At 45.8% G+C, this 26,553-nt stretch overlaps 2 protein-coding genes across 2 annotated transcripts in view; both read right to left on the bottom strand.

Annotated features, from left to right (window-relative positions):
* Positions 1-522: 522 nt before the first annotated feature.
* DLX1 (distal-less homeobox 1) lies at positions 523-6,236 on the bottom strand (the record flags this gene model as incomplete). The annotated part of the gene is made up of 4 exons (XM_082483397.1): positions 6,207-6,236; positions 1,903-2,280; positions 1,172-1,371; positions 523-777 (listed from the first exon to the last, which is right to left on the bottom strand). Exons 2-4 carry the CDS (start codon positions 2,213-2,215, stop codon positions 523-525), a joined length of 768 nt encoding a protein of 255 aa, XP_082339523.1. The 5' UTR covers positions 2,216-2,280; positions 6,207-6,236.
* An 88-nt stretch (positions 6,237-6,324) lies between these two features.
* Positions 6,325-26,553, bottom strand: part of METAP1D (methionyl aminopeptidase type 1D, mitochondrial) — a gene marked incomplete at its 5' end in the record, with an annotated part of 52,001 nt that continues 31,772 nt past the window's right edge. The window contains 8 exons of the mRNA XM_082483396.1: positions 6,325-6,463; positions 6,607-6,685; positions 7,601-7,648; positions 8,296-8,393; positions 17,114-17,277; positions 21,023-21,065; positions 21,741-21,889; positions 25,309-25,458. Of these exons, the coding sequence (XP_082339522.1) occupies positions 6,385-6,463; positions 6,607-6,685; positions 7,601-7,648; positions 8,296-8,393; positions 17,114-17,277; positions 21,023-21,065; positions 21,741-21,889; positions 25,309-25,458 (810 nt within the window). The 3' untranslated portion in view covers positions 6,325-6,384. The remainder of the gene's footprint in view (positions 6,464-6,606; positions 6,686-7,600; positions 7,649-8,295; positions 8,394-17,113; positions 17,278-21,022; positions 21,066-21,740; positions 21,890-25,308; positions 25,459-26,553) is intronic.

Raw genomic sequence — 26,553 nt, 5'->3', positions numbered from 1 at the left:
TTGCAAGTGAAGAGACCGTCAGATCGCGGTGGTAAATAAATGACCTACATTTCAACAGACACAGACAGACAGACAGGACAGAGGAGAGGGCTTCTCTCTCCCCCCCTTCCCCCCCCCCCCCCCCCCCCCCCCCTTTTCAACAAACATCTTTTTCTGATTGTCCCACAAAGCCGCGGCCGGCGCTCGCTCTGCTCCCAGGCTGTTGTGCGGTGCTCGGGGGCCGCTCCGTCAGCTGTCAGCGCTGGGAACCGCTCCGCATCACATCTGTGCTCTCCCGCACCCAGCTACAGTGCGGCGTCCTAATGGCTGGATGGGCAAGAGACCTCCTGTTTGTTTGTTTGCTTGGGTTTCTTTTGTGGTTTTTTCCTCTTTCTCTCTCTTTCCCCTTTTTATTTTTTTTCTCCTTTCCCCCTTTCCTTTTGTTTTACTTAATTTATTTTTTCCTTTTTTTTTTTTTTTTGTAATAATTTTAATTCTTTTCGGGATCGATAGTGCTTGCGGTAGGGGAAAACGGGTTTATAATCACATCAGCTGCGGCTGCTGCATAGCTTCTTGGTGGGCCGAAGGATACCACGACGTGTAGCTGGGGATGTAGGTGCCCGGGGTCCCCGACGAGGCCTTACCAGAGGCGGAGGTGGTATTCCATACCGGGGGCACCGGTGGCGAGCTACCCGAGAGAGCCCTGCCGTTGGTCAAGGCGCTGCTCTCCAGGGCGGCCCCTCCTTGCTTCATCAGCTTCTTGAATTTGGAACGCTTGTTCTGAAACCAAATCTTCACCTGCAAACGGGACCGGGCAGAGCTCAGCATCCCTCGGTACGGCCCAGCATCCTTCCTCTCGCGCCCCCCCGCCACCCGGTTTCCGACGGACCCCCAGTTTCTTCCCCTGATCTCCCCCGTGGCTGCTGTGCCCGTTGCCGTTCTATGATGCCAAACCACCCGGTGAGACACCCCTACACACCGGCCCGCCCCGCCGAGGAGGCGCAGCCGGTGCCGCGGAGGCCCCCGCGGGGGCCTCCGCGGCACCGGCTGCGCCTCCTCGGCGGGGCGGGCGTCGCGGCGGGCCCCGTTGCCCGCGGTTGTGACCCCTCTGCATCGCGCGTGGGGTCTCCCACGCCGGCGGTGGGGACAGGGAGAGGACACGGGAGAGGGGGCGGCTCACTGGGAGCTGTACCTGGGTCTGGGTGAGTCCCAGAGATGCTGCGAGCTCGGCTCTTTCGGGGAGAGCCAGGTACTGAGTTTGCTGGAACCTCCTGTTCAGAGCCTGCAGCTGCAAACTGGAATAAATAGTCCTGGGTTTGCGGATTTTTTTCCCTTTCCCGTTAAAGCGAACTTCCCCTCCTTCTACCACAGTGCTTTTCTCCGATTCGGCCCCTACAAACCACAAACGACGCAGAATAAATAATAATAATAGCAGCAACAGTAATAATAGCAGTAATAGCAATAGCAGAGCAATAGTAACAATAACAGCAGCAACATCAACAATAACAATAATGAGGAGGAAGAAAAGTGAAGCTCGAGTAACGCTAACAAAGGCTCCGGGCGATTATGGCAGCCCAGGCTTCTTCCCAGAGAAAGTTTGCTATTTTTACAGGCTGCAGTTTAGGTTTAATTACCCTTAATTGCATACATTGTTTATAGCGCTACGCAATAAATAATTACGAAGACTAATACGTGCACATCTGGGTTGATTTCTTTTCCAGCCGGGCATTGTGTGCTCTGTGTACTGCTCCCCTGTGATCCTCAGCCTCTCCTGACTAATATTTTGGAATTTAATTTAATTTCCCCCCCCCCCCCGATAGAGATTTTTTTTTTTTTGATACAAGCCCCCTCCCTCCCTCCCTCCTTGCCTTCCCTCCCCCCCCTCGCCCCCCCCCCCCCCTCCCCAAAGCCGAGTGCACCTACCTGTCTCCTCTAACCGGGTCTGAGTCAGGCTGGAGCTGTTGGGGTAGGACTGCACTGAACTGATGTAGGGGTTGGTCGAGTGGCTGCTGACCGAGTTCACATAGGGGTAGCCCAGCGGTCGGGAGAAGGACGAAGCTGTGCTGTACGAGCTGTCAGGCTGAGAGTGGCCCGCAGAGTGTAAACAGTGCATGGAATAGTGTCCGTGGGACATGGGAGAAGGAGACATTTGCTGGCTGGGCGGCCCAAACTCCATAAAGACAGCCTTCCCTGAGACGGGGCTATTTAGACTCTCTGGCATGGTAGTCATGGTCATTTCTTGTCGCTTGGTCTGTGTGTGTGTTCTCTCTTCAGCTTGCCTTTTTGGGGTCTGTTGTGTTTCTCAGGACAGGAAAGAACCCAATTTAAGCGGAACAGGGTTTTTCACTTTCCATTCATAAGAAAATGGAGTTTGTCTCTTTGAAAAGTCTAAGCATGATGCTGTAGATCTACACAAACTCGCCTAAAAGCTTTGACTCAGCCAAGCCTATGAATATTCATGAGCTGGCGGAGCTGATTGGTCCGTCGTCTTGCATAATCGCTTTGGATTGGTCCAAGGCGCTCGGGGCTCGCCCGGACCCCGGTGAGCGCGGAGAGCCGGACTGGCAGCGCCGCGCGTCCCCGACCGACGGCCGCACGCCCCGACGGCACCGGCGGCACGGCTCGACGGCTTCCGCCCCGCTTCGCCGGCTCCCCGGCACCGCTCCCCGGCCGCCCCCGGGCGAGGAGCTGCCTGGGCCACCCGCTCCCGCCGTCGGCGACGGAGGGCGCCGAGCCGGAGGCCGGCGGGAGTCAGCACACCTCCCTCCGCCCTTCTCCTCCTCCGGGCGGCGCGGAGGGGACGGCAGCCGCATTCCGCCGGCCCCGGCGGGCCGCGGGAGTGCTGGTCCGCCTCCCCGGCCCCACTCCTCGCTCCGCGCCGGCAGGCGGCGGCGGGACCGGCGGACAAAGCGGGCGGCCCGCGCCTGGCCGGGAGTGCGGGCGCGCAGGGGCTGTCCGCTCCGGCCCGCGGGTCCCAACGCCGCCTGCACCTCCGGAACGTGCCGCCCGGTTATTGCCGTTATTGTTCTTACAAAGGAAAAATAAAATAAATAAATAAAAAATTTCCAGCGAAACAAAAATGGCCCGGAACGGGCCAACCGGCGCATTTGAGCTTAAAATGAAAACTTCCGCGTGCGTGAGCGGTAAATGAGGTGGGACTTGGGAGATCCTCCCCAGAAAGCCCACGATGAATCCCAAATTACTTTGTTAGATAATTAGAAAGTGTTGATAATTATTTCTTTCATAATTCAGCGGTGTGACTGTAACAGGAAAATGATCTTGTGAAAGTTCACACGTGCAGATGTATTAGTTACTGATTCATTTGATTAAATGCTAGTCTCAAGTGCTCTGATCCACAGCTGAAGGCGGCCCCATTAGCATAACACTGATGTTTAATTTTCATACGCATAATTAGCCATATATTTAACACTAATAGCAACATGCAGCCTTCCAGCATTAAACAGCCTGGGATTTGATCTGGCCTGGGCTGAACTTTCCCGGTTACACCTAGGCTGTCTGGGGTGCGCAGTTATCACGGCACCACATCTATGTAATCAAGCACATTTTGGCAAAGGGAGGACACCAATAAAAGTGAACGTTCAAAACAAATCGCGACGCTCATGTCGTTAGAGGTATTAACGACGACCTGTCTTCCCCCGCCGGCGGCGGCGGGGCCGGGGCACCCCCGGCAGCGCCCGCACGGTGTGCGGGCTCCGTCGGGCAGCCGCGGTCCTTCAAGCAACCGGCTAATGACTGTGCAAAGCTGACAAGACCGGGCCCCTCTGCTCCTGCTATTTTTTTTTTTTTTTCATTATTGGCTCTGTCGGTTTTAATTGCCCATTTCCTAACGCCTCTTTTACTTCCTCCCCCCTCCTTTTTTTTTTTTTTTTTTTCTTGTTGTTGTTTTTGCTCGCGATGCGCAAAGTTCATTTTCACAAAATCGCGGCGGCTTAGGGCGGGAAGGGGCAGTGGCGGTGTGTCCCCACACGGACTCCTCCGGCGGCCGGTTCTGCCCCCCTGGCCATGTAAGTGAAAACCCGAGGCGGGTCTGCGCGTTTGTCCGAGGAGCGGACGGGGCGCCCAGGCGGCTCCGTCACCTTCGCCGGCCTCGGGCCCGGGGGCTGCGGGGAGGGGAGGCTGCTCCGTGCTCGGCGGGTCTGCCACCATCTCCCGCGGTCAGTCGACGGCAGGCAGTCCCGGGGCGAACCATAGTCCCGCCGGCCCCGCCAAAACCCCGCGGACCGGACGGCGCGGTTCCGCTCACACCCGTCCACCGGAGCAGGGCCGCCGCTGCCACTCCGTGCAACGCCCACCCCGGGCAGCGGGGCTTCGGCGGGCGCGGAGGGGCCGCGGGACGCCCCGATCCCGCGGGGCGATCGCGCCGTCGGGGCTCTTGTTGTGCTTGCCCGGCAACACCACTCGCATGAAGGGCTTGTGCGAGGCGCTGGCTGTCCCCGCACAGCCGAGCCATCTCTTTAATCTCCTTCATAATTAGGATTACAAACGTGCGCCATCGATGCCAGTCGCCGGCCGCCACCGCTCCGCAGCGGCCGGTAAAAACCGCAGTCCCGTCAGAGTTAACGGGGGGACTTCAGAGCATACAGCCGCTACCGGCAGCTGCCAGCAGCCCCCTCACACCGGTTTGCGTGTGTGTGTGGGGTCCCTGCTCCCGGCCGCCCCGTTCCCGCCTCAGCCACGCCGCGGTACGCGCGGTACGAGAGGCGGAGGCGGCCCGGCGGAGGGGCCGGGGCCGGGGAGAAGCCGTTCTCCGCTCCCACCTTTCTCGCTTAGCACCTGCGGTGCCATCCAGGGGCTCCCGGCGGGGCCAAAACCCCCGGGAGCCGCCCCTGGTGAGCCCCCGGGATGCGCGGGACCCCCACCGTCCCTCGGAGGGGACAGCGCGGCCGGGCGGGGGGGGTGCTTAGAAACAAAATATACCACCCTCCTCTCCGGGCAGTGAGGGATGTCCCTCGCCTCCCGCGGCCGCAGCGCGCTGTTTAACCTCGTGTATTTGTAAACATGTTGGCTGCACCGTTTGTTTTTACAGGTTTTAAGGCCTTCCGAGCTCCTCTCGGGGAGGACGGAGCTGAGCTGCTGCCCCGCGGTGTTCGCCGTGTTCCGGGGGTGGGGGTGGGGGAGGGTGTCCTGCTTTTTGAAAAGATGCTGTTAGAAACTATTAGAGCTGACAGCTCCCTGGACTCGAGTGAAAACAAACAGCAGAGTAAAGCTGTAAGAAAGCGGCTTATTTCTGCCCTGAACCACTGAGGGAGCCGGTGCTGAGCAGCCCCGGGAGCCTGCATGCGCAACCGGACGGCCCTCGGCACAGCACCGCATCTGCCTACAATTAAGGGCAAATTGTTTGTACCAAAACCGCACCGCTGCTGCCGCGACTCTGGGGCACTGCTGGATGTCACTTGCTTATCTCCAAGGCTACTTTGCGTTTCGCAGGACCGGGTTCTGCTCCGGGAGCCGCTAAGTAATAAGGCCAGACCCGTCCGGCCCGACGGGGCGGTCAGCAACCGGCTAATTGTAGATGAAACCCTCCACCCACAGCAGGCCCGGGACAGGACTGCAGCGAGCTCGGGGCCGAGCGGGACCCGCAGTTCATGAGCACCATGAGCTCCAAACTCCGGGCAGGAGCCGGGGCTCATCCTCCAGACGGCGAAATCCTCCGTTTCCGTTAAACGCTTAAATTGCGGAGTGCCTCTCCTTTAACTAACGTGGGCACCGCAGAGCAGTGATTACCCCAAACCGGCTAATTCTTCAAGCAGGGCAATTATTGATCTCTAGAGAAGCACGCTTCGCATCTCATTTTTAATCACTTTTTGTGCTGTGCAAAGAGAAATTAGCCGAGGCGGGGGGGGGGAGGCGGGGGACGGACGACGGACTGCTGCTGGGAAGGCTGCTGCCTCTGCCTGCCACCCTTGGGAAACTTTTTTCCATGCTAGTAGAAGTTACAGCATGTGAAACACCACCGTGCTAATCGCAGTGAAGACAAATTGACTCCATAGCTCAGCTATAAAGGGAAAATACTCTGTTCCCCTGTCCTCTCAGCTGTACTGAGACCAGGTTATATGATACATGTTTTGTCCTGTATATGATATGAAAGACAGGGGACCCGCTCTCTGCCCCTCACCCCAAATAACCCAAACCCTTTACACTTGCAGGCTGTGCATGGTTGCTTCCAGGGTCACAAACAAGCCAACGGATTTTTATTAAATACTCACCAGGTAACACACAGAAAGAACTATGTCCAGAGCCGACCCCTCAAGCTGCTTTTTCTGTCCCCTGCAGCGACTTACACAGCACCCATTCCCCACAGAAATTAGAGAAATCTCCTCTCCGTCCCGAGTGAAACTGGAAAGGCCAGAAGCACCGCGAGTCCCTCCACTCTTTGCTCCATCTTTAGTCTTCTTCCACCACTTTAGAGAGGATTTCTGCTCCCTCTGAGGTAATCACAATGGTATGTTCAAACTGTGCTGATCTGAAATGCACATTTAGTTGTTAGTTATTAGGGGCCACCACACCCGTAAAACTCAGCCTTTTTTTTCTTTCTTTTTTTTTTTTTTTTGGCTGTCAGTGGTCAGTTCCACGGCTTAGGAAAGATTAAAAAATAACATCAGGCACCTTTTATTGTCCAGAGAAATTGCAGTCCATTTATCCTGCAGAATCTTAAATTCGGGGGATCCTTCCATTATTATTGGCTCTGCAACAAGAAAAACAAAATGTTTTCTAAAGTTAGCCGTGCTCTCGTGCGGTCTGTGGGGCAAACAAGAAATGGGGTGGGGGGTGTCCCAGCAGGTAGCTCCCCTTCCGCACAGGTCCCGTCCTCCCTGGGCTGACACTCTCTCGCAACAGTAAAACGTGAACTAAAGAGGAAGACGAAATATCAAGGTAGGAAGTTGCCCATTCCTCTTTTGTAAAAGCGGGGAATTTTAATCAAGCTTTAATTAAGACCCCGTGGATAATAACCAAAGCACCAACCACGCTTATAAACAGCAGATAGTTTTAAATATTTGAATTTTTAAAACGGGCTTAAAATGTTCATTAAATCAGCAAAACAACAATTTTCTTATTTCCCTCTAATTGCCGTGCCATTTAGGCACACAGTGAGAAAGAGGGCTTTTCCCCCACCAGCTCGCCATGATTGGTATTTAGCGCGTTCAGGCTGCGGGGAGAGGCTCTCACTGGTTACCGGCGCTGCAGTCCCCAAACCCAAACAGCAGCTCTGGCAGGCAGCAAATGACATGAGAGCCACCAGGCAGCTCGCTGGTAAACCACGGCTTCGGGGACACAATCGGACCCCTCTCATCCTCCGCAGCCCAAGTGTGCCGGCCGAGTCTCCGCCTTGCCAAAAATATGCGTCAAAGGTGTCATTTAATAAGATTTATAATTAAACCTTTCGTGTTCTAAATCTTGTCGTTTGGAAGCTGTTTCACCCAGTTGGTTCCTTAATGCATTTTTAAAAATGATATTTGAATCTGCTTCCTAAGGGGTCACTGTCGCCGGCATCCCCCCATCTGCATGGATATTTCTATACCCCAATAAAGAAATGATACGGATCTGGGCTGCTCTGTGTGTGTGTTTTTTTAAGAGAAAACCATAGCAGAGAGTTACTAACCTATTGTGAACGCCATTCCCTCTTCCATTAACAAATCACTGTCATTGGCTACAAAAGAAAATAAAAACGCGTTTATGGCTGTTGGGGCTTTTTTTTTTTTTTTTTTAAATAAACGCAATCAGCACTTGGTTTAAACCCCATTTTGGCTCGCAGGTACCGTGTACGCAGGTACCGTGTACGGCGGTCCCGGCTACGAGTACCCGCCGAAAGCGATCCCACCCCGGCGGCGGCGGGACCGCCCCGACGGCGGCTCCTTCCAGGCCGGGTCCGGCGGCTTTAACGTTTCAGCGGCGATTCTTCTTTGCCCCGGGACAAACTTCGCCGGCGTCGTTCGGGATCGGACGGGCTGCGGGATCCGGGGGTTGCAGGGACGCGGCTCACGACGCCTGCCGCCCGGAGCGGGGCGGGAAGGCGGTCTGCGGGAGCCAGCTGCCCCGACGGCTCCGTTAAACGCGCGATTTGACCTCAAAAATAACCGCGCGACTCTCAGAAAGCGAGGCCGGGGCTGCCCTCCGGCTTCCCAGCGCGGAAAGCTCCCCCCCCCCCCCCCCCCGGGAGTGGCAGCGTGCGCGGGTGTGAGGGGCTCTGCTCGGTTTACCCCTCCTCTCCCGGAGTCCTTTCATCGCCGGCGGCGAAGCGAGCAGCAGGGGGGGGGCGGGTCCGGCCGGGGTGGTGGTGGTGGGGGGGCAGCTTACCGTGGTGCCACACCTCGGGGTGCCCGTGGAAGTACGACCCGATGCCGTGGCCGATGAAGGAGGGGCAGACCTGGAAGCCGCCCTGCCGCGCCACGGAGCTGCGGGGGCAAAGAGGACACTGTGAGGGGGAACACCCGGACCACCACCTCCGTTAGCCAGCCCCTACCCCTGCCACCGTATTGGTAGTGGCAGTGGCATCACCCGGCTCCCGCAAGCTCTCTCTCCCACCCCAGTGCTGGGTCACCACTTTGCACTTCCTCTGAAAGACAGCAGCCATTGGAGCTAGCACGTGTGAGCCATTGTTAGGTTTCAGAGTTAACATGCCTGCCAGTAGAGGCTGGTAACTCCTGTGCCAGACTTGCTGTCTAAGCAGGACAGCAGTGTGTTGTCTCTCTGTCTGATGGAGGGTAACCTTTTCCACAAGCACACTGGGAACTCATTTTAACATGAGATAGCTAAACGGCAGCCGAGTCATGCAGCCAAGGCCCCAGCACATCACCAAACTGCAGCCCCTGATGAGTCCCCCCCTAGGTGCAGAGCCCATGCTGGGCTGTACCAGGTTTTCTGCAGAAGAGGGTCCTGCTTTGTTCGGAGCCCTACGGCTTCCCTTTCAGAATACTGCAAACATTCAGTACCAAAACGTTTTGCAACTCCAGCAAATCTGTTCATACTAATTAACAATGTATTTCTAATGAACCCATCACCACCATAGCAAAACCAAATCCTAACAGTTACGGCATTTCAGTTCCGCCTGGGAGATCTGTCCTTCGTGGCCTGCCTCAAGAGGAGTGCCTCCGAGAGCTGCCAGCAGGAAAATGTCCCAGCACCGATCCCTACCTATGTCAGGAAAGCAAAGCCCTATCCTGATCCCTAAAAACTTGAGGACCTGGAGGTATGTGAGGTGTTCTCTGGCTGCTGGGCCATGTCTGCAGGCTTCACTCTCAGGCTCTGCCCTTACTTAAGTGGTGGTGGAGGCAGTGGTGGAGGGGATGACTTGAGGCAGCTCAGCCAAGAGTGGCAGCGACATCCAAAACAGAAATGTGTGAAGAGTTGGGGGGACCTGGAGGTGGATTGGAAGTGACAAGGAAGCTGCCCCTGCCTATCATCCCCACACTATCTCTAAAAGCAAACAGAAGGAAGACAGCAAGGTACTTACCTGAAAAGATTTTGCCTACAACATTAAAAGCTTCTTTTGTTTGTTTTAGAAGAAGGGAGGCACTTAAGAACTTAAGCACTTAAGAACTTCAGGTTTGCCTATATTTACACCCTAACAAATACTTTCTCAGAGTTTGACTGCAGGCAGAAAAGCGGGAAAGTTAAGAAACTCAAATAAAGGTGTAAGCTCTCACAGAAATTAAAGCATGTTAAACCCCATGGGAGGCCCGTATTCAGGTGCAAAGTGGCCTCAGCTTGCAGTACGCAGTAATCCCTTTGCACACCAGGCTCCACAGATCCTGCAGTGCTGGCTCCAGTGCCCGTGGGTCGCCGTCCCAGAATTTAATGCCACTGCAATTGAGGGACATGGTGCTCCACCACGGCGAAACAGCAATGAGAGAGGAGAACTGGGTCAATGGTTAATAATGCAGTGTTCAGACCTTAAGAGCATGTTTTGACAGGATTTATATATTTGCTTTTACCTACCCATCACCTTGATACAAAGATTAATAACATTAACTCATTAACTCTGGAGAACAAAAATGTAAAGTTTAGCTGTCCCCAAACTCCATAGTACTGGCCAAGAGGGTTACCGACAAGGCTAGAAGTTGGACTTCATTTGGTTGTATTCGAAGGCCAGACTTTTACCTTATATATCATTTATGTGGAAAAAAAATCATGAAGGTTTATGCAGTGAAAAGTCCTACTAGAGATGGAAAAGACTTTCTCCACTGCCTTTCTAGCACATCACCCACGTCTGAGTCAGAGACTCGGCCAGCTGGCTATGACAATGCTGAAGGCCAAGGAAGAAGCACGGGAAAAGGCGAGGAGTTAGAAAGCCAGATTATTCATAAACATACACAAAATGAAACGGAAGATCCCTGGTGACCAAGCCCAGAGCAATGCAGGTAATGATTCCCATACGTGTGAAGCAATTCTCTGAAGAGAGATGGGAGATGCCGTCTATGCAACATGGGATAAGCTTTCCTTTCACCTTTTTCTGCAAGTCTTGTTGGAAAAGCATAAACAATCCCACTGACTATTCAGCTTTGCTGATGTCCTTACACGGCACCCATGACCACTGAAAGAGCACGGTCATTTTTTGAGATGTTTTGTCATTATTACAGGATTCCCCCCCTGCCCCCGCCAAATCCATCTTCTGTAGCAAGACAGAAATGTTTTTCTCTGTGCAGCCATTTTTCTGAGCACCACAGCTACATACCCTCCTGCGGGCAGGGGAAGCTCTCGCCCCAGCACTCAGCTGGTGCCGAGGATGGTGGCAGCAGCGACAGTAGCAGCAGCAGCTGCATGCTGGGCACCGGGCACGCGAGCGCCGGGGCACAGAGAAGGCAGTGTTAAGACAGTATCCCGTCCTCACGTGGTGAAAGAAGTGGTTCTCGTGCTTTTCAATAGTGAATTCTGCCACTTTCTTGCCAAACAGCTTGAAAACAACTCTGTTGGCATCAGTACTTCAGTGGTTACTGTCTGTGATCAAAATAGGGAATCTTGGAGCTCACAGGGCTTTGACATCTGCACTGACAGATGCCTGTGCCCCCCCCCTTAATAATGTCTACATACAGAGAGCTTGGGTATTCTTTACATAAAATGTAACATGGCCAATGAACCTGAAGTGACACAGAGAAAACCCATGGAGAAAATAAGCTGCAGGTATGAAACTCAGCCACGTTCAATCTGGTTTTAGTATTTGCACGTGCTTCAGAAGCACCTTATAGGGAATTTCACTGCCCAACTACTAGCTTTACTTTGGAGTATTTCAAAAATCCTGGTGAGCTTTTACATCCTTGTGGAATTACAGCAAAACACCCAGCTTTCATAAAAAACAAAACTACTAACCCCAGCTACAACTTGCAAAGGTAATCCTGTAAATACACAGGTACGTGTTGGCTGTAAATGCTATAAGGGAGGACTTTGAAACAGCTCTGAGAAGAGTGAACTGTTGATCTTGGTCAGCCTCTCCAACCTCCAGGATTCTCAGGCTGTGGAATCTGGTTAAAAAATTGCGATGTCATGTAGTGGAGCACTTTTGCCCAAGTTTGCCATTTGCTGCTGACAACAGCTCACCAGTTTGGTCTCACTGCCTCTTTGCCCAGCTCAGGATCTGTCAGTGGTGGCCTTTCTTTCCAGCCTTCCCTGGATGGTGACCTTACAAGACTGCAGCCCCAGCTCCATGCGCTGCTCCTTGCAGACAGGCAGCGTAAAATCAGGCAGCCGGAGAAGTCCTGATTGCAAGTGGCAAAGCAGTGAAGGTGGGAGGCTGAGGAAGGTCAGCACGGCTGAGGCGGGCTACCTGGCACCTGCCGTGGGAAAGACGAGCTGCAGCATCGGGTGGATGTGCCAGTCTGCCAGTTGCCCTCAGCCGTGGGGTATGCCCCAACCAAATCGTTTCCAGAGCAAAGGCTGGGGCAGCAGAGCCACACCGCACCGACAGCATGAAGGATAAAAAAAAAAAAAAAAGGTTCTTCAGGATAATCATTGTTAAAAATATCCCTTGACAACATTTATCATCACGCAATTTATTCTTTGAGCCATGTTGTTGCATGCTTGGGCAGAGGTGAATTGGGCAGGATTAAAAGCATAATCATTTAATGAGCCCAGTACTTGATTCTATGTTTTGCTGCCATGTGTTCCAGCCCAGTGGCTGTGGAGTCACGAGTACCTGCAGTGCTGCTCCTCTTTTGCTGATGCCAAAGCATCTGGCGTCAGGACGGACTGGCAGTGGCCCAGCTGGTAAAGGAACATCACTGAGGGCCAGGCTGTCCACCTATACCCATAGGCAGAGCCTCTGGTATGGTGGCATCATGCTTCTGAGAGTGGATAGAGACAGGAGAGTTGGGTGGCAGTTCCCTCCTGAGCATCCTCTTCCCGTGTTGCCAGACAACAGCTAATTCTCCAAAAGGAAGGATAAGTGTGGAGACATGCATTGCCGTCCTGCCAGCAGCCCGACAGGGAAATTGCCACAAAGCAGCAACAGGCAGGACCGACTCTCTGCAAAGCTCTCCCTGATACCCTGGAGCCCTGAAGCGAGTAACTGAGTGAATGGGATCAATCCCTCCCTCCAAGAAGCTGAAATGCAGAGAGCCTCTAGAAGCCTCTACGGGACAACAGGCATCCCAGCTCCAGAGGAAAAAGCATCCATTCAGTCTTAGGACTGGAACTCACTGTTTTTGTTTGTTTTTTTTTTTTTTTTGGGGGGGGGGGTGGTGGTGGGGGTGGCGGAAAACATCCTAAAACCTGCATTTTATTTTCTTTTTACCAAATTTTGTCACTTTTTCCTCAAGGCAGGTCTGCTCCAGTATTCTAAGCCGTCACCAAAGAAGCAAAGTGAAACAAATCCCATTTTCAGCATTGACAGCAACTACCTCTCTGGGCTTTTGGTGGCACAAGGAAGGAATTTGGTTGATCGGACAAGACGGCACAGACTGCTTCGCTACCCAGGCTGAACACTCTGGTGAACTGATTCCAGCTAGGGATGCTTCCCTGCAGCACCAGCTTCTCTCCCCAGGGCTGAAACTTTATCGACAGTAGTCTTGCAGAGCTGCGGGACATAAATGGCTGAAGTTGCTAAACAAACCTGTCATACTTCAGGGCAGTGAACACGCTTGGGAAACGCTGAAAGCAATAACAGACCTATGATGATAATTGTTTTCTTACTTAGGGATCCATATGAATGCATATTTTTTTTTTTTTCAATTAGAAGTAATCACATTTTTCTTAGATATACTGTTAGCAAAATGACCACTGAATGGCACATTTGCTTTAAAAAAAAAATAAAAATCTTGAAAACAGCATCAGCCTAAACTAGATTTGCCTGTGATAAAAAACATTAATTTTTAATAGCACCATATCACCGATTTTGAGAAATTACAAAATTCTACTGGGAAAACATTAAAATATTTTTCTCTTAACTAGTAATCCTAGACTGAGGGAATGCACAAGTTCAGGGATTCCCTATAATGACAATAAATGTTGAGGTATAATTAGTAGTATTTTTGAAAGCCAACAATTGTTTTTTGAAAGAAAGGTACATTTTAGTTTCTAACTGGAACACAAATTACTGTATTTTTCTTACAATAGTGCTGAACTTTTATTTGAGGTTCTCTGTTTCTGAAAGCAGACATGATGGATTGAAATAAAAGATAATTTATTGCAATGCTTACTTTCAAGTGCAGAGAGAAGCAGTGTAATTGTAATTTACAGTAGCTGTCAAGGAAAATCTATCACAGATGACATTAAAATGACTTATTTTGCCTGAGCCACTTATTGTTTAAATGTGCATAATCTGATAGAAACAGATTTTTTTTTTTAAATCTGCTTTATATTGTTCTAAATTAATATCAAAACATATACTTATGAGTTAAACATTTTAAACCATTTATTAATACTTTCATCACTACTATTTTTTCCTAGGAGTTGGAAATTGGTTTATTTAACAATATCACGTTTATGGTTTTTAGCTCTCTACACTCACAACACTTCCATGTACCTAAACTCACTGTCTAAAAAGTAGATTTCAAACTAGATTTGTTTCTGTCTGAAAGGGAAATGACAGAAATGGTAGAAGAAAATGGAACATAGGGCCCGATTCTGTTTCCACTGGATCTGACTGACAGTTTTGCCACCACCTTCAATAAGAACAGATTAGCAAAGATTCAAATTTTTCTAAGCAAAGTAACTCAAGAATCCATGCAATCTTTTATTTGCAACTTGTAGCTGATGGGAGAAGGAACTGCTATCGAAGAAATATTCAGCGTCTGCTATTAAGCTTCCATAACAAAGACTATGTTAGAATACTGAATGCAAACTTACCTCTGTGACATAATTATTCCCAAACATACTGCAGAAAGGAAACATTCTGATTACTTGTCCCTAAGATATGTTCTGCACATCACTTGAGCACTTCTGTAGAAAATATTGATGACAGAACCCTAGACACATTTCCATGCTGATGGGCCTAAATGTTTTCAGCTTGTAGGCGCTTGGTCTCAGGAATTTATATCTAACTCTCCTGAAACTTAAGATTTTGATGTATGTATTACGTACGTATGTCTGTCTGCATGAAAATGTCAAATGACAGATAACCAGGAACACACAGCTTCCCCAACCAAGGCAATCTTTCAGCAGAGGCATTGTTAAAGTAGTTCTAAACAAATCAGCACATTTAAATCGTCCACACGATAAAATCTGGAGAAATAAAGTTAATGACCTGTTATTTCATATGTAGTTTTGAACAGCTACTCGCTCTGATTAATCTGCTTTTCAAAGGGGGCGCTGACTATATATTTACACTTTGCAAGTAAACTGACCTCCATACCAACACAGCAAAAATCCAATGTCACATTTGATTCCGTTCTTTTTCTTCTTCTTCTTTTTTTTTTTTTTTTAATACATCTAGAATTAATGTAGTGAATCTGTAATGAAATGCATTATCCTGCATGGAGATTTATCAGATTTTCCAATTGAATGCCATGCTTTGCTAGCACTAGCTGGAGTTCACCTGCATGTTGGTGTGGCGTGTGGCTCTTTTTTGTAAAGAGTTAAGTTGAACACAAAAAAAGGGAACAAAGGTCAGCACCCAGCCGCCACTTGAATGTGAGATTTTTCTTTTTATTCCCCTTGATGTATACTAGGCTCTGTGTTATTAGTCTTAATGATGGAAAATTGTAGTGTTGATACAAATCTTTTTTTCAAAGTAGTAGGCGGGAGCTCCATTTGTTAGTAAGTTTTTTTGTGACTAAAAGCCACGGACAGTACATTTATGTAGCAGTAAAAGGCCTAGATGCTCTTTCCATAGCAGAGCTAATTATTCCTACTGTGACCTTACTGATCTACCCTGTTCCTAGTACATCTCATCTGCACGCCTGTTCCTCTGTGTAGATGGTGTCAGAGAATATGAAAAACCCTATAATGAAACCATTTTCATGATGGAGAAAGGCTACTGGAGTTGCACTTGCTACAAAGAGGCTCAATTATATGAGTAATTGTGATAATTTTCTACATTCATAGCCTTCAATGGGGAAAAAAGAATGAGAGCCACAAAGGAAAATTACTTTAACAAGAAAGTACAGAGAGTAAAAATGGAAGAAGAGACAAAAAGGGGGAAAAAAATAACCAGAAAAAAAAGTTTAAAAAATAGATCTGGAGGGAGGAATAGCAAGACAGGGAGAACAACAGAAATGCTCAAAAAGCCTATGTGCAGCTGTGTTGCACAATTAAATTGAATTTTTTTTCTGCAGTTGATGAATGTGACTACTGCAAATGTGCCTCTGTAGTTAGCTATCATTTGTTGTTCCGTGACAGGAAAAGGATAATTACCTCTCAGAGAGAATCAAAGGCTGACATGCCCTTTAGACACAGCCATGAATGCAGAGCTCGATAGAATGCTTGAATAAGAATCCAGTGTTCTGTGCCCCCTTCTACTCAAGAATAAATTTTGTTAAAATGCAAGAGCACCACCAGTAAATTTGTTGAACCCTAGGTGTTCAAAAATATGAGGTGCATCTATCGACTCATCCCATTTGCAAAAATAAAACTACATTTTGAATTCACTTCTATTATATTCATGGACAGTAAGATAGTGAGATATGCATTAAATTTCTTTTCCCAGTAGGGGTCTGATTCAACATTTCCTATGAAAGAACAGAAAGACACTATCCTTTTTCTCCAGGCTAGTTAGCCTATAATTTAAAACTGTCAAAAACACAATTTTATACAAAGTCTTCAATAAAAGCTTCTCAGATATAACCCAAAGAGGTTTTACTAAAGTTTGATTCAGACTCTGTTACAATATTTTTAAAGCTATAAATACATCTAACTGATATTTTGCCGTTCTCTTTTTTCCTTAAAGTATTTGAAGATTTACAAAGAAAAAAAAGCAGCATCCTTTCAAGGTGACTAAGCCTTGCAGCTTTTAAGTAATCAGAATGTATTCAATAGCATGTTGGCACCATTAATAGTCCAGTGAAGTATTGCTTAATGAAATGTATACGATATATTTCTATTTTTTTTTAGGCAAACATTTTAAAATAATCCATAGGTACCTTCAAAAAACTAAGCTCTATTTTTATTCAAAACCACTAGCAGAAGAGGTGTCATGACTGCGGTTATGTGAAGGCTAGAAGAGATGCAAAATAGGGAAAAATCTCTGAATGCGAGCTCTTTTTTCCCTGTGACGTTAGCATGCGCTGCTCTTTGTAAGATCAGAAGCTCTCGAGTTAAATATTTTTGTACTTTTTAAACAAAGAGACTTATTTATGTTGACTAATTCCTTTGTAACGTTCATTATTGCTATACAATGAAAACAATGTTTTCTAACCTTACATCGTTAGACAGATGTGGTGTAGTTTTACACACAAATAAAAAATAAACAAAAACCCAACGCAAATTACATCTGGTAATTTAAATCTACCTTATGAATATCTTTGATTCTTTCTACAGTTATCTTTGCTGACCCTAGTGTAATTCACTTTAAAAAAAAAATCTCTCTTACCCAAGGAACAACATTATAGCTTGGCAGTTCACATACTGATATCAGACTGAAATGATGGTTTTGAATCATAAAACATGTCATCAGCTTTATACCAAACCACCAATAACCTTTGTCCCACTTGCCAGCCCTCCCTTTACTTGTCAATATAAGGCTTACCTGATTGTGTTTCCAATTACAGAGAAGGGAGCCCCTGGTCTGCAAGCTGCAATTGCTTCATCTCTACATTTCCTGGCAACCTCCACTAACTTTTGACCAGATTTATCCACATTGCCCACCAAAAAGGTTTCAGAAGTGTCACCATGGTAGCCATTGTAATACACCTAAACATATGCAGAAATGTAAAGACATTTTCTTGTTTTGCATCCAGAAACAGATTGTCTCCTTAATTAAATCCATTCTTTCTAAGATCAAGCTCTATATTGCAACAGATAGACCATGGGTAAGCTGTATTTGCGAGAACGAGACCAGAAAAGCAAAACATTGCAGAGAAAAAAACAAAAACAAAACCAAAAGGCGTGAAAGCCTGCAAGGTACGCGAGAGTTGACAATTAAAAATCCAAGAAATGCAAAAGCTGTGCATCTCTGCCCAGCAGTGCACCCGACAATGACATTGCTCAACCCTAAGACATGAGGCTAACTGGGCTGTATGCGAGAAGACGGGTGGGGGCCGTGCATGGGCTGAAGGGGACCTTGGAGGCCCTCAGGTGCCCACTTGCCCCAGCTGCCCACCCCTGGGGCCGTGGACCTCCTTGCACCCCGCAGGGGTAGGGCATCGAGCCTTGGTGCTGGCCATGGGCACTGGGAGACCCGTCCCTGTGCAGCCAGCATCCCCCCGGGTGGGGTTTTGAGGTGATGCTGGGTGAGAGGTGTACCCAGCAGCCAACATCCAGAGGCAGCCCTACGGAACGCGTGGGCCAAATCCACTGTCAGCCCTTGCAGGTTTTCTTCAACCTCATTTTTAAACTACAAAGTGGCATTAACATTGGATTTTACTTCTGATTTCCAGACATGAATTTTGGAAGAGAATAAATGCACTGTTCTGGCGCCGCAAAGTTTCATGTGCTGAAAACGTAGCGCCTTGTCGAATTAATTGTGTATTGGTTGGGGTTTTTTTACGACATTTCATAGGTTTTAAACCTCCGTTCTCCCAGAAATTCTCTGCCGGGCACAGGAAAGCCTGTCTATGCACTACGGAGCTCGGCAATGCACCATTAAAATGAGGTTTGCAGCTCTGCAGTATGGCAGGCAGGCACATAATTGTAAGATCACGCCAAATTTCCCTACAGAAAGACAAATTATAATGGCACACAGTTTTGATCTTCTAAAATACTTTTTCTCCCCCAAACAGTGGGCAACTATCCTTCTACGACTAATAACTCACGAAGCTCGAAGCACTGAACTTTTGCCACTGGCAAGCTATTTGTGAAAGACAGACACACATTCTTTTTGGCTGATTCCAAACAACCGAAAAAAAGAAATATTGGCTACAGACCGTTTATCCCAAGGCCAGGTTTGTGTTCAGGCCAAGAGGTGAAGAAAATGCAGTTAAGAGCGAGGGGCGTTTTAAAGAAAGGTGAGTGCCAGCAAGGGCCCAACCGTGTTGCAACTGCACTGGCAGAGAGCGGCTGCGATCCCCTGTGCTACACCCTCCTCTGCCAGTCCAGACTGCCACTAAATTTTTTTTTTTTATTTTATTTTTTAATTTAATGCCCATTGTGCAGGTTTTAATCTAGCTAGTTCATATTTAAACCGAACTAGTTCATTTTTAGCTCTAGCAAGTACAACACACAAAACCCCAGCATTAAACATCATCATCATCCTGGAAAAACAGATACAGATTTAAAACATAGAAGAGCTTAAAAATAATAATAATATTTACTGCAGCCCGTCAACTGCAATTATATATTTTTGACGTTAATAAGCTACAACCACAGCAACTGTAACACACTAATTCCTTAAAAGTCAATGAAAGAACCAAGTTGTAAGAAATGTTAACCTGGTAATGGCTGGCTGAAAATCGCACTATGCTGAGGATTCAGTGATGGATAATGCTATTGTTTCTACACTAAAATACATTTTAAAGGCTACATGATTCAAGCCAATAAAATTTGTATTTCATCTATGAAATTCTACCATCTTAATTGTGCAAAAATTGATTTTTTCTTCAAATAATTTGTACATAGCATGAAGTGTTTACACTTAATAACCAGAATATTATTTAATCATTTTATAGAATTTGTTGTGCAGTATTTACTTTGATTTTTATTCTGTCCACCTGTGAAACATCACGGTTTTGCTCATTAAAAATAAACTAAAAGATCAATTAGCAGCGCTGAAAAGTAGTATTTTTTTCTTAGCTATTTTGGAACAGAGCAATTATCAACAGCACAGTTCAGTTTTAAATGATAAAAAATCTTACAAAGATAATCAGCAATTCCCATCCTTGTAGGAATCTTCACATTCACAGAAACGACAAGATTTATTTTATTTTATTTTATGAGGGTAAACAGAAAACAAATAAAAATATATCTTCAAAAAGACCAGTAACATTTAGTCAGACGTTATTTGTAAAGCAGAGTGGACAAGATGTGCATACCACATTAATATAAAAATGTTTCATTTAGTTTATCATGGAAAGTATCTGTGATATGAATCTACACTTTTTTTTTTTATTCTAAGGCATCATTATTATCCTGACAGATAAAAAAAAAAAGAACCTTAATGAGATACAAAGAAATCAGATGTTAAATCCTGAGCTGTTGCAAACTGATTTAGTCTAATAAAACGAGCAAAGCTATACTAGTTCACCAAAGTAAAACTGTAGGCCAAAAATATACTTTAAAAATTATAGATTACACTGGGCAAACCTGATAGTCAAAATTCTACAATTAGAAAGTATGGAGATAAGGACGAATTTAGGAAGATTAAAAAACCAAACCAAACCAAACCCAGTTCTGGATCGCACATGAGTATACCACAGGAAAAAGGTCACCGACCCTAATTTTAATAGAAAAAATATTTTAGAAAGCTTGAACCTCATGCTCAGAGGTAGGTCTGCTGGAGATTTCTTCGTTTCTGCCAATATGAAATTTGGGCCCATGGAAAATAGTATCAAGTTACCAAGAGTTTCTTTAATGATTAAAAAAGCTTGGTTTTATGAGATGTTACTCCCTTGTATGTGACGTATTATTGCAAAATAACGGTGGGATTCAAAAGATGTCTGTGTTCAAATTAGAAATAAACAGCACTTTGGGAAAATAAAAACATGCACAGCAAAAAGAAAAAAAGCTTCTGCAAAAGACAATTTTTTTTTTTTCATAAATGAAAAGAGAATTAGGTTTCCAGTTTCTGTACTTTCTCGCTCCTAAGCAAATCCAGCCAGTGTTTATTTAAATAGCTATAATTGACCATTCTCTGGAAATATTAAGTCACGGTTATATCACACTATTTCTGTTTCTGCGCAAAAGGTTCAGGGCTTTTATACCAGAAATGGAACACAACACTACCTTCGGGGATTTTAATAAATGTAGGGAACACTGCTAGCAAAAGAGTTGCTGTCCAAATAGACTGACATACACAGGCCAATGTAGCCTCTAATGACAGAGTAAGATAATGACAGGCCCCACTCAAAATCAGCAGGAAGAGGAAGATCAATCTTGGCAGAGTGAAGGAAAAATGCTGGCTTTCTTCGTGTTAGCTCATCTCATACATATCTATCTTCAGCTGCTGCCCAGTACTGTGGTGCTCTGCATTAACTACACAGTGGATCAATAACAATTACACCTTCTCAAAAACATGACACATAGCAGGATTGGGTTGACATTTCACTTAGGCCAACATTGATCTCAGTGCATCTGATTCCAGTCCTAAATTCAAGTCAGGCCTGGGTCTAGCTGGAATAAACACACAGTTAAAAACAAAAAAGGAAACCAGCTGCTTGTGCCTTGGCTCAGAAGTAAACAGCACATCCATCTGTGCATCCCCCATCTCCAATCCACTATTCTTCCTGTTGCTACTAGTGATTCTAAAGTTGATCAAAGACTATTTTTTATATGAATTACTCACCGTGACATCAATGTTGATAATATCTCCATCCTGAAGAGGTCGACTGAAACATAAACAGAAAAAAAAAAAAAATGGTGACAGACAGTTCCCAACAAAGGGAATATAAGAATAAACACCTAATGACACATACATAAAAAATCAGGGGGTAGATACTTTGTGATGGAGGAAGGCAGGGGCAAACAGAATAACCATTTTTAATGTTCAGTTCTCACTACTTAAAGAACAAGTGTAGCTGAATATAAAATAATGAGAAACAACTACCAGAAAAAACATATCAACACCTGAAAAATCTACCATTATATTTATTCTTTTTCTCTCACTAGGGTTCATATTTTACTTTGTGAATAGCTGAATGTATTGCAAATAAAAAAAAACCCACCATAAATTCAAATATATTATTCCTTACCCTATACTTATTTTGCTGGAGGAAAAAAAAAATCAGACTGTACTGTTTTTTTTTTTTCCACATGCTAAACTCTAAAGGCATTATACTATTTTTTCTGAAGTGTCTGGATAAACAGGATAATATTTTTTTTTCTATTTCACATACATTTCTATAACATCTATCAGCATTGTGTGGTAACGTGATATGCATCTGCAATATGATTACACATGACATTTAGTTAAGCTGAAGTATGTTCAATATTAAACACAATTTATTAATTTCAGTTTAACATTTTCATTCCTGGTGGTAAAATGTATATTATTGGGGAAATACCTGTCAGGAATACCATGACATACCACGTTGTTTACAGAAGTACAAACAGATTTTGGAAAACCTCCATAGCCCAGAGGTGACGGATAGGCATTCTGTCTGATTATTTCATGATGAACAATGGAATCTATTTCTTCAGTTGTCATGCCAACCTAAAATATCAAACATAACATCCTGTTAAAAAAGCAAAGATAGTTTCTCATATTTACTGAATGTGATTGCAGCCAAGCGTTTCAATGAAATCTCGGATGTTTCAAATACGCTGCTTTGATACAAAACACTAAACTGTCTGATATACTTTGTTGATATATTGGACCGTTTAAAAGAGAAAAAGGTTTTAACTAAAGCGTGCAGTAGGAATGAGCACTCAAAGGTTCCTAGAAAACCTAAAATACTGTCTACTTCCTTTCCGTTCTTTTTTCCACATTTTCTTTCTCAAAGACACCAATTTTCCATGGCATCTTGTTTCAGTAGCTGCTATAGAAATGTCTGGTTTCAATGCTTTCAATCCTTTAAAACACAACATTACTGTCCCTTTTTGTTTTTAAAAGAAAGGATCTTAATTCTTGTAACAGCCCAGTGCACTTCTCATAATGTACTTGTGCATTTTATTAATCTGTTTTCCAAGTATTTAATTTTATAAAACATTTAAATATTTGGCTTCATATCTTGAAGATATTTTACTTAAAGTTGCCATAGCCTGGATGATCACAGTGAATCTACAACCGCTTATCCATCATTTTTAGAGATCTTCATTTTTATGCTTGACGTTTTCTAGATTCATCCTTTTCTCACGATTTTACATATTAAAAAAACCCTCACATAAATCACTCAGCCATTTTCTGAGTATCTATGGAGTGGAAAACGCACATGGTTAAAATAACATTCTGCTCGCTTTTATTTTGGATCGACTCTGTCTCAGGAATGGTTAGAGCTGAAATTCGAAATTTGGTAGGGAAACCTTCCTCATTGAGAAGAAGTGCCTTTGAGGGTACCTCTGAAAATTGATTTTGATTTGAATGAGTTTTGAGCCTTTGAAAATCATACTTCGTACACATACACTGCAGTGGCTGTGATTTTGGAGGACTTTTTAGTAACACGTGGAATATAGGTAGGCTGTGGTGCAGGAGGCATGCTTATCCATATATTGAAATATTCAGTCATCACGCACAGTGAATACAGCAGAGTGCACTTGTGTCCTGTGCTGAGGATAAAACCAGGTCTATTTGCTCAGCTTGCATCTTGTTCAGCATGAAAACGTGGTTGGGCAGATGAGGAGCGATGAACCCACTCGAGATCAGGATTTGGGGTTACTGTGCAAACCCCCTGCTCTGCAGTAGCTGTTGCAGCCTCTGCGCTGGGACGGCAGCCACAGCCCCAGTGCACTGTCTGTATTGGATACTGCAGCCATCGGTTCTGGATAAATACAGGTTTGTTGCTCCTGCCTTCACTTACCCATCTATCATCTTCAGCCCCTAGACAAACTGAGCAGCTGTGTACCAGACTGGGTGCTGTCTGCCGCTGCTCTGCTCAAGGAATTCAATATATGGCTTTTGGACACTTGGCAGACAGATCTGTGCGCTCTGCGTGGCATGCTTACACACTGCGAAAAGTTCTGCTTTGAACAGTATCTGCTTTACTTTTCAAGGAGCTTTTGCTAGCTGGGCAAGGTTGGGGAGGCACCTGCTGTGCACCTCATCCCTTATTTGGGATGGGACAATCTGATGATATCCAACAAAATATTTAAGTGTCATAGAATTTGCTGCTTTATTTCCAAATCTTTAACTCAAACCCAGGAAATTCTATCACACATAATACCATATTGCATGATAAAGTCCTACAGGCAGTAAATGGTAATATCAAAACCATACTCAGCCCAAACTTTGTCTCTCTGCATCCATGCATTATAAGGCACCTTTGTTATACAGGGGGATGTTACTGCCATTAGCTAAAGGACAGGCGAGAGCTGGTTTGGAGGGCTGTGTGCAAGGCGGGTTCAGCAAGACAACAGGAACAGGTGGAGGGATGGGGCTCTTCAGATAAAACAGGAATGCCAAGTATACCTTATGAGAATAGCCTAAAAGAGCTCAGTTTGTTTAGTCTGGCACACTGAAAGCTGTAATAGGTCTATTACTGTGTGAAGGGGACAGACTCGGGGAAAGGCAGGAAGCTATTTAAATTAAAGAGCGGTGTTGGCACAAGAACAAACAAGTATCAACTGACCACGTGCAGCATCAGGCTGGAAAGCAGAAGACACTCCCTCTCGAAAAGGGAGGGTTTTGGAGCATCCTCCCCATCAGGGGAGTCTTGGCCAAACACTTACTGGTGTAAAATGGAGCTCACCACCTGCCTGTGGCTGACCTGGGCAGCGGTCTCGTCACCGCAACTCCAAATGCCACCTCCCTCCCAGTCTACAGCTCCCGGTCACGGAATTCTTACCTTATACACCTTCTTGCTCCAAAACGTTCATTACATGTATGTAGTATTTTGCTGTTCTGTATGATTTGGCATATACTATGAACTGCATCATAAGCTACACCGTGCTGTATACTTATGTATTTTACACATGACAACAACCAGAGTACTAGTGAAAAACTCCTCTCAAGCAAAACCCACTTCAGAAAAAATGTATATGCCCTTAACTTTACATAGGTAAGTTTTACTGTACTGGGAAATAACATAAAGAAGTTAAACATGCGCGAGCCTATGTAAGGTTAAAGCTTCGGTCAGTTTTGCTATTAGCCACCCCAGCTTCAGAATTAAACCTCTGGGAAAGTGTGATGATAGCTGAAAGAAAAATGCACAGTAAACTGATAATTTTTTCCTCTTTTAAGTCAATGGCATTGACCTACAGTCCCCATCTATCTCTGCATCTCATAGCTACTCAACCCATTTTGCCCTATCCAGTATGCTATTACATAAAATACCAAGGCAAGTCTAAAAAAGCACTCCTTCATCTGCAAAACCCGGTAGTAGGCTCCTCCCAGTACATTTTAACTTGGGAGGTATCCCAAAAAGCATACTGTAGAAACATTACTGGAAACCATGAGGCTTTATTATCAATGCACTCTGGAAAATTATGTGGAATTTGGCAGCTTTTTTTTTCCAACAGCAGCTCTACGAGTCATGCTGGACCCCGCGGGACAGTGAGGGGCTGAAGGATGGACAGAAACGGAGGAGGCAGCCCAACCCTTTGGACTTGCACACATGCAGAGCCAGAAAGCACAACGTATGAGGAAGATGGGCCATGAAATGAAAGGAAAAAATGTAGCGTGGGCCTTATGAGAAACTCATGTGATTTGGCACGGTCCGAACAGAGGGAGATTACTGACAGAGAGATACTACACCTGAGCCAGCAACTCACTCTAAGTACTACATAGGTCCAAAATGGGGAAATAATTGAACAGGCATATCATGGACTGAAAAAAAAGTTAATAAATCCTTCTTTACGCAGGATCTAACTTCAAGTTGGATGCCCATTAAGAGAAAGTTAAAAAAAGTAGAAACAAACCCCAAGTATGTTAAAGCATAAAAGACATCCAAGCTGTTACGTGACTTCTGTAATAGTTACCTTTAAGCCCTTTCCAGCCAGAAGCAGGACGTGACGGGCCAATTGACAAGCTTGACGAAGCCCTTGAATCTGATCTTCGTTCTTAATTTCTATGTCGTCTCCCCAGTCTGGTACAATGCCTGTCGTCACATAGTCTGGCTTCTTTATATGCTTGGAGAAAAAGGATTGAAAATGAAGATCAGAAAACTGAGCATGACAATGGGATCATTTTCTCAGATACTGCCTCCTGCTTCATGGCAGCTTGCCCTTTCTGTCGTAGTATCGACCTTCCTAAGCCATCAGGGCAAACCCTCAAGGCTGCCTCAGTATTTCTTCCACTGCCCTTTTGAACTTAACATTGCCTGTTACTACTGACTTACACAGTCTGTTAGCCTTCCAGTGCTGAAAACCCAGATACTGCAGCTGACTCCCAGCACAGACAGTTGCAAGTGTTGAAACTGAGAAAGAGACTTAAAAACTCTTACTTTTCTTTTGCAAAGAGGCACATTTTCTACAAAAGGCATCTAAACGCTGGAACTGACGGGAGAAACATATAGAATTAGGCTCAAAAATAAAACCGATCAAATCTTTAGTTTCTCATTCAAACAAAACTCCTGTTAACTTCCATGAGATTGCTTTTTGACTAAGAACCTTAGGATTCAATTTATTTTAATTTAGAGGGTTTTACTGATTAATCTAGTTCATATGCCGTCCCCGAATTTGTCCACCTACAACACTATGCAAGGGTAACCCAATTTGCTGTGTCAAGGCAATTGTAACAAACCTCATTTTTTCCACACATAAAGTTCTCAGCCCTCGTATAGAGGTGACATTTCATTTCTGATTTTTTACAATCCACACCAATTTCATGACACGTGTAACATCTTGCACAGAGCAGGAAATGCACGTTCTCTGCGAAGGTCCTGGGCTGTTTCACTAGCTGGGGAAGAGTCCCTTCGCCCACCACAGCCGGGCTGATTCTCTGCCACGCCAGCCACAGGGCGCATTTTGCACTGACTTCACAAAATACAGAATCAAGTCGGCAGGCAGAAAACAAAGTGGGCACTTGGGCTGTACACAGCAAGGCCATACAACAGCAGGGTGTAGGAGTAAAGAAGAGTGGGGCAACCAATTAGCACTAGCAGGACGCTAAATAAGAACACAACTGTTACTCCTGTGGGTATTTGATTTCTACTCTGATAAAAAGTGAAAATATCTTCAGTGGACTTACGTCAACAGAATTTCAGATTTATGTTTCATTCAAAT

This window comes from Vanellus vanellus, assembly GCF_965231255.1.
Source record: "Vanellus vanellus genome assembly, chromosome: 5".
In the NCBI taxonomy this organism is placed as follows: Eukaryota; Metazoa; Chordata; class Aves; order Charadriiformes; family Charadriidae; genus Vanellus; species Vanellus vanellus.
The sequence above is the reverse complement of the archived record's forward strand: the minus strand, read 5'-3'. Positions and strand labels throughout refer to the sequence as shown.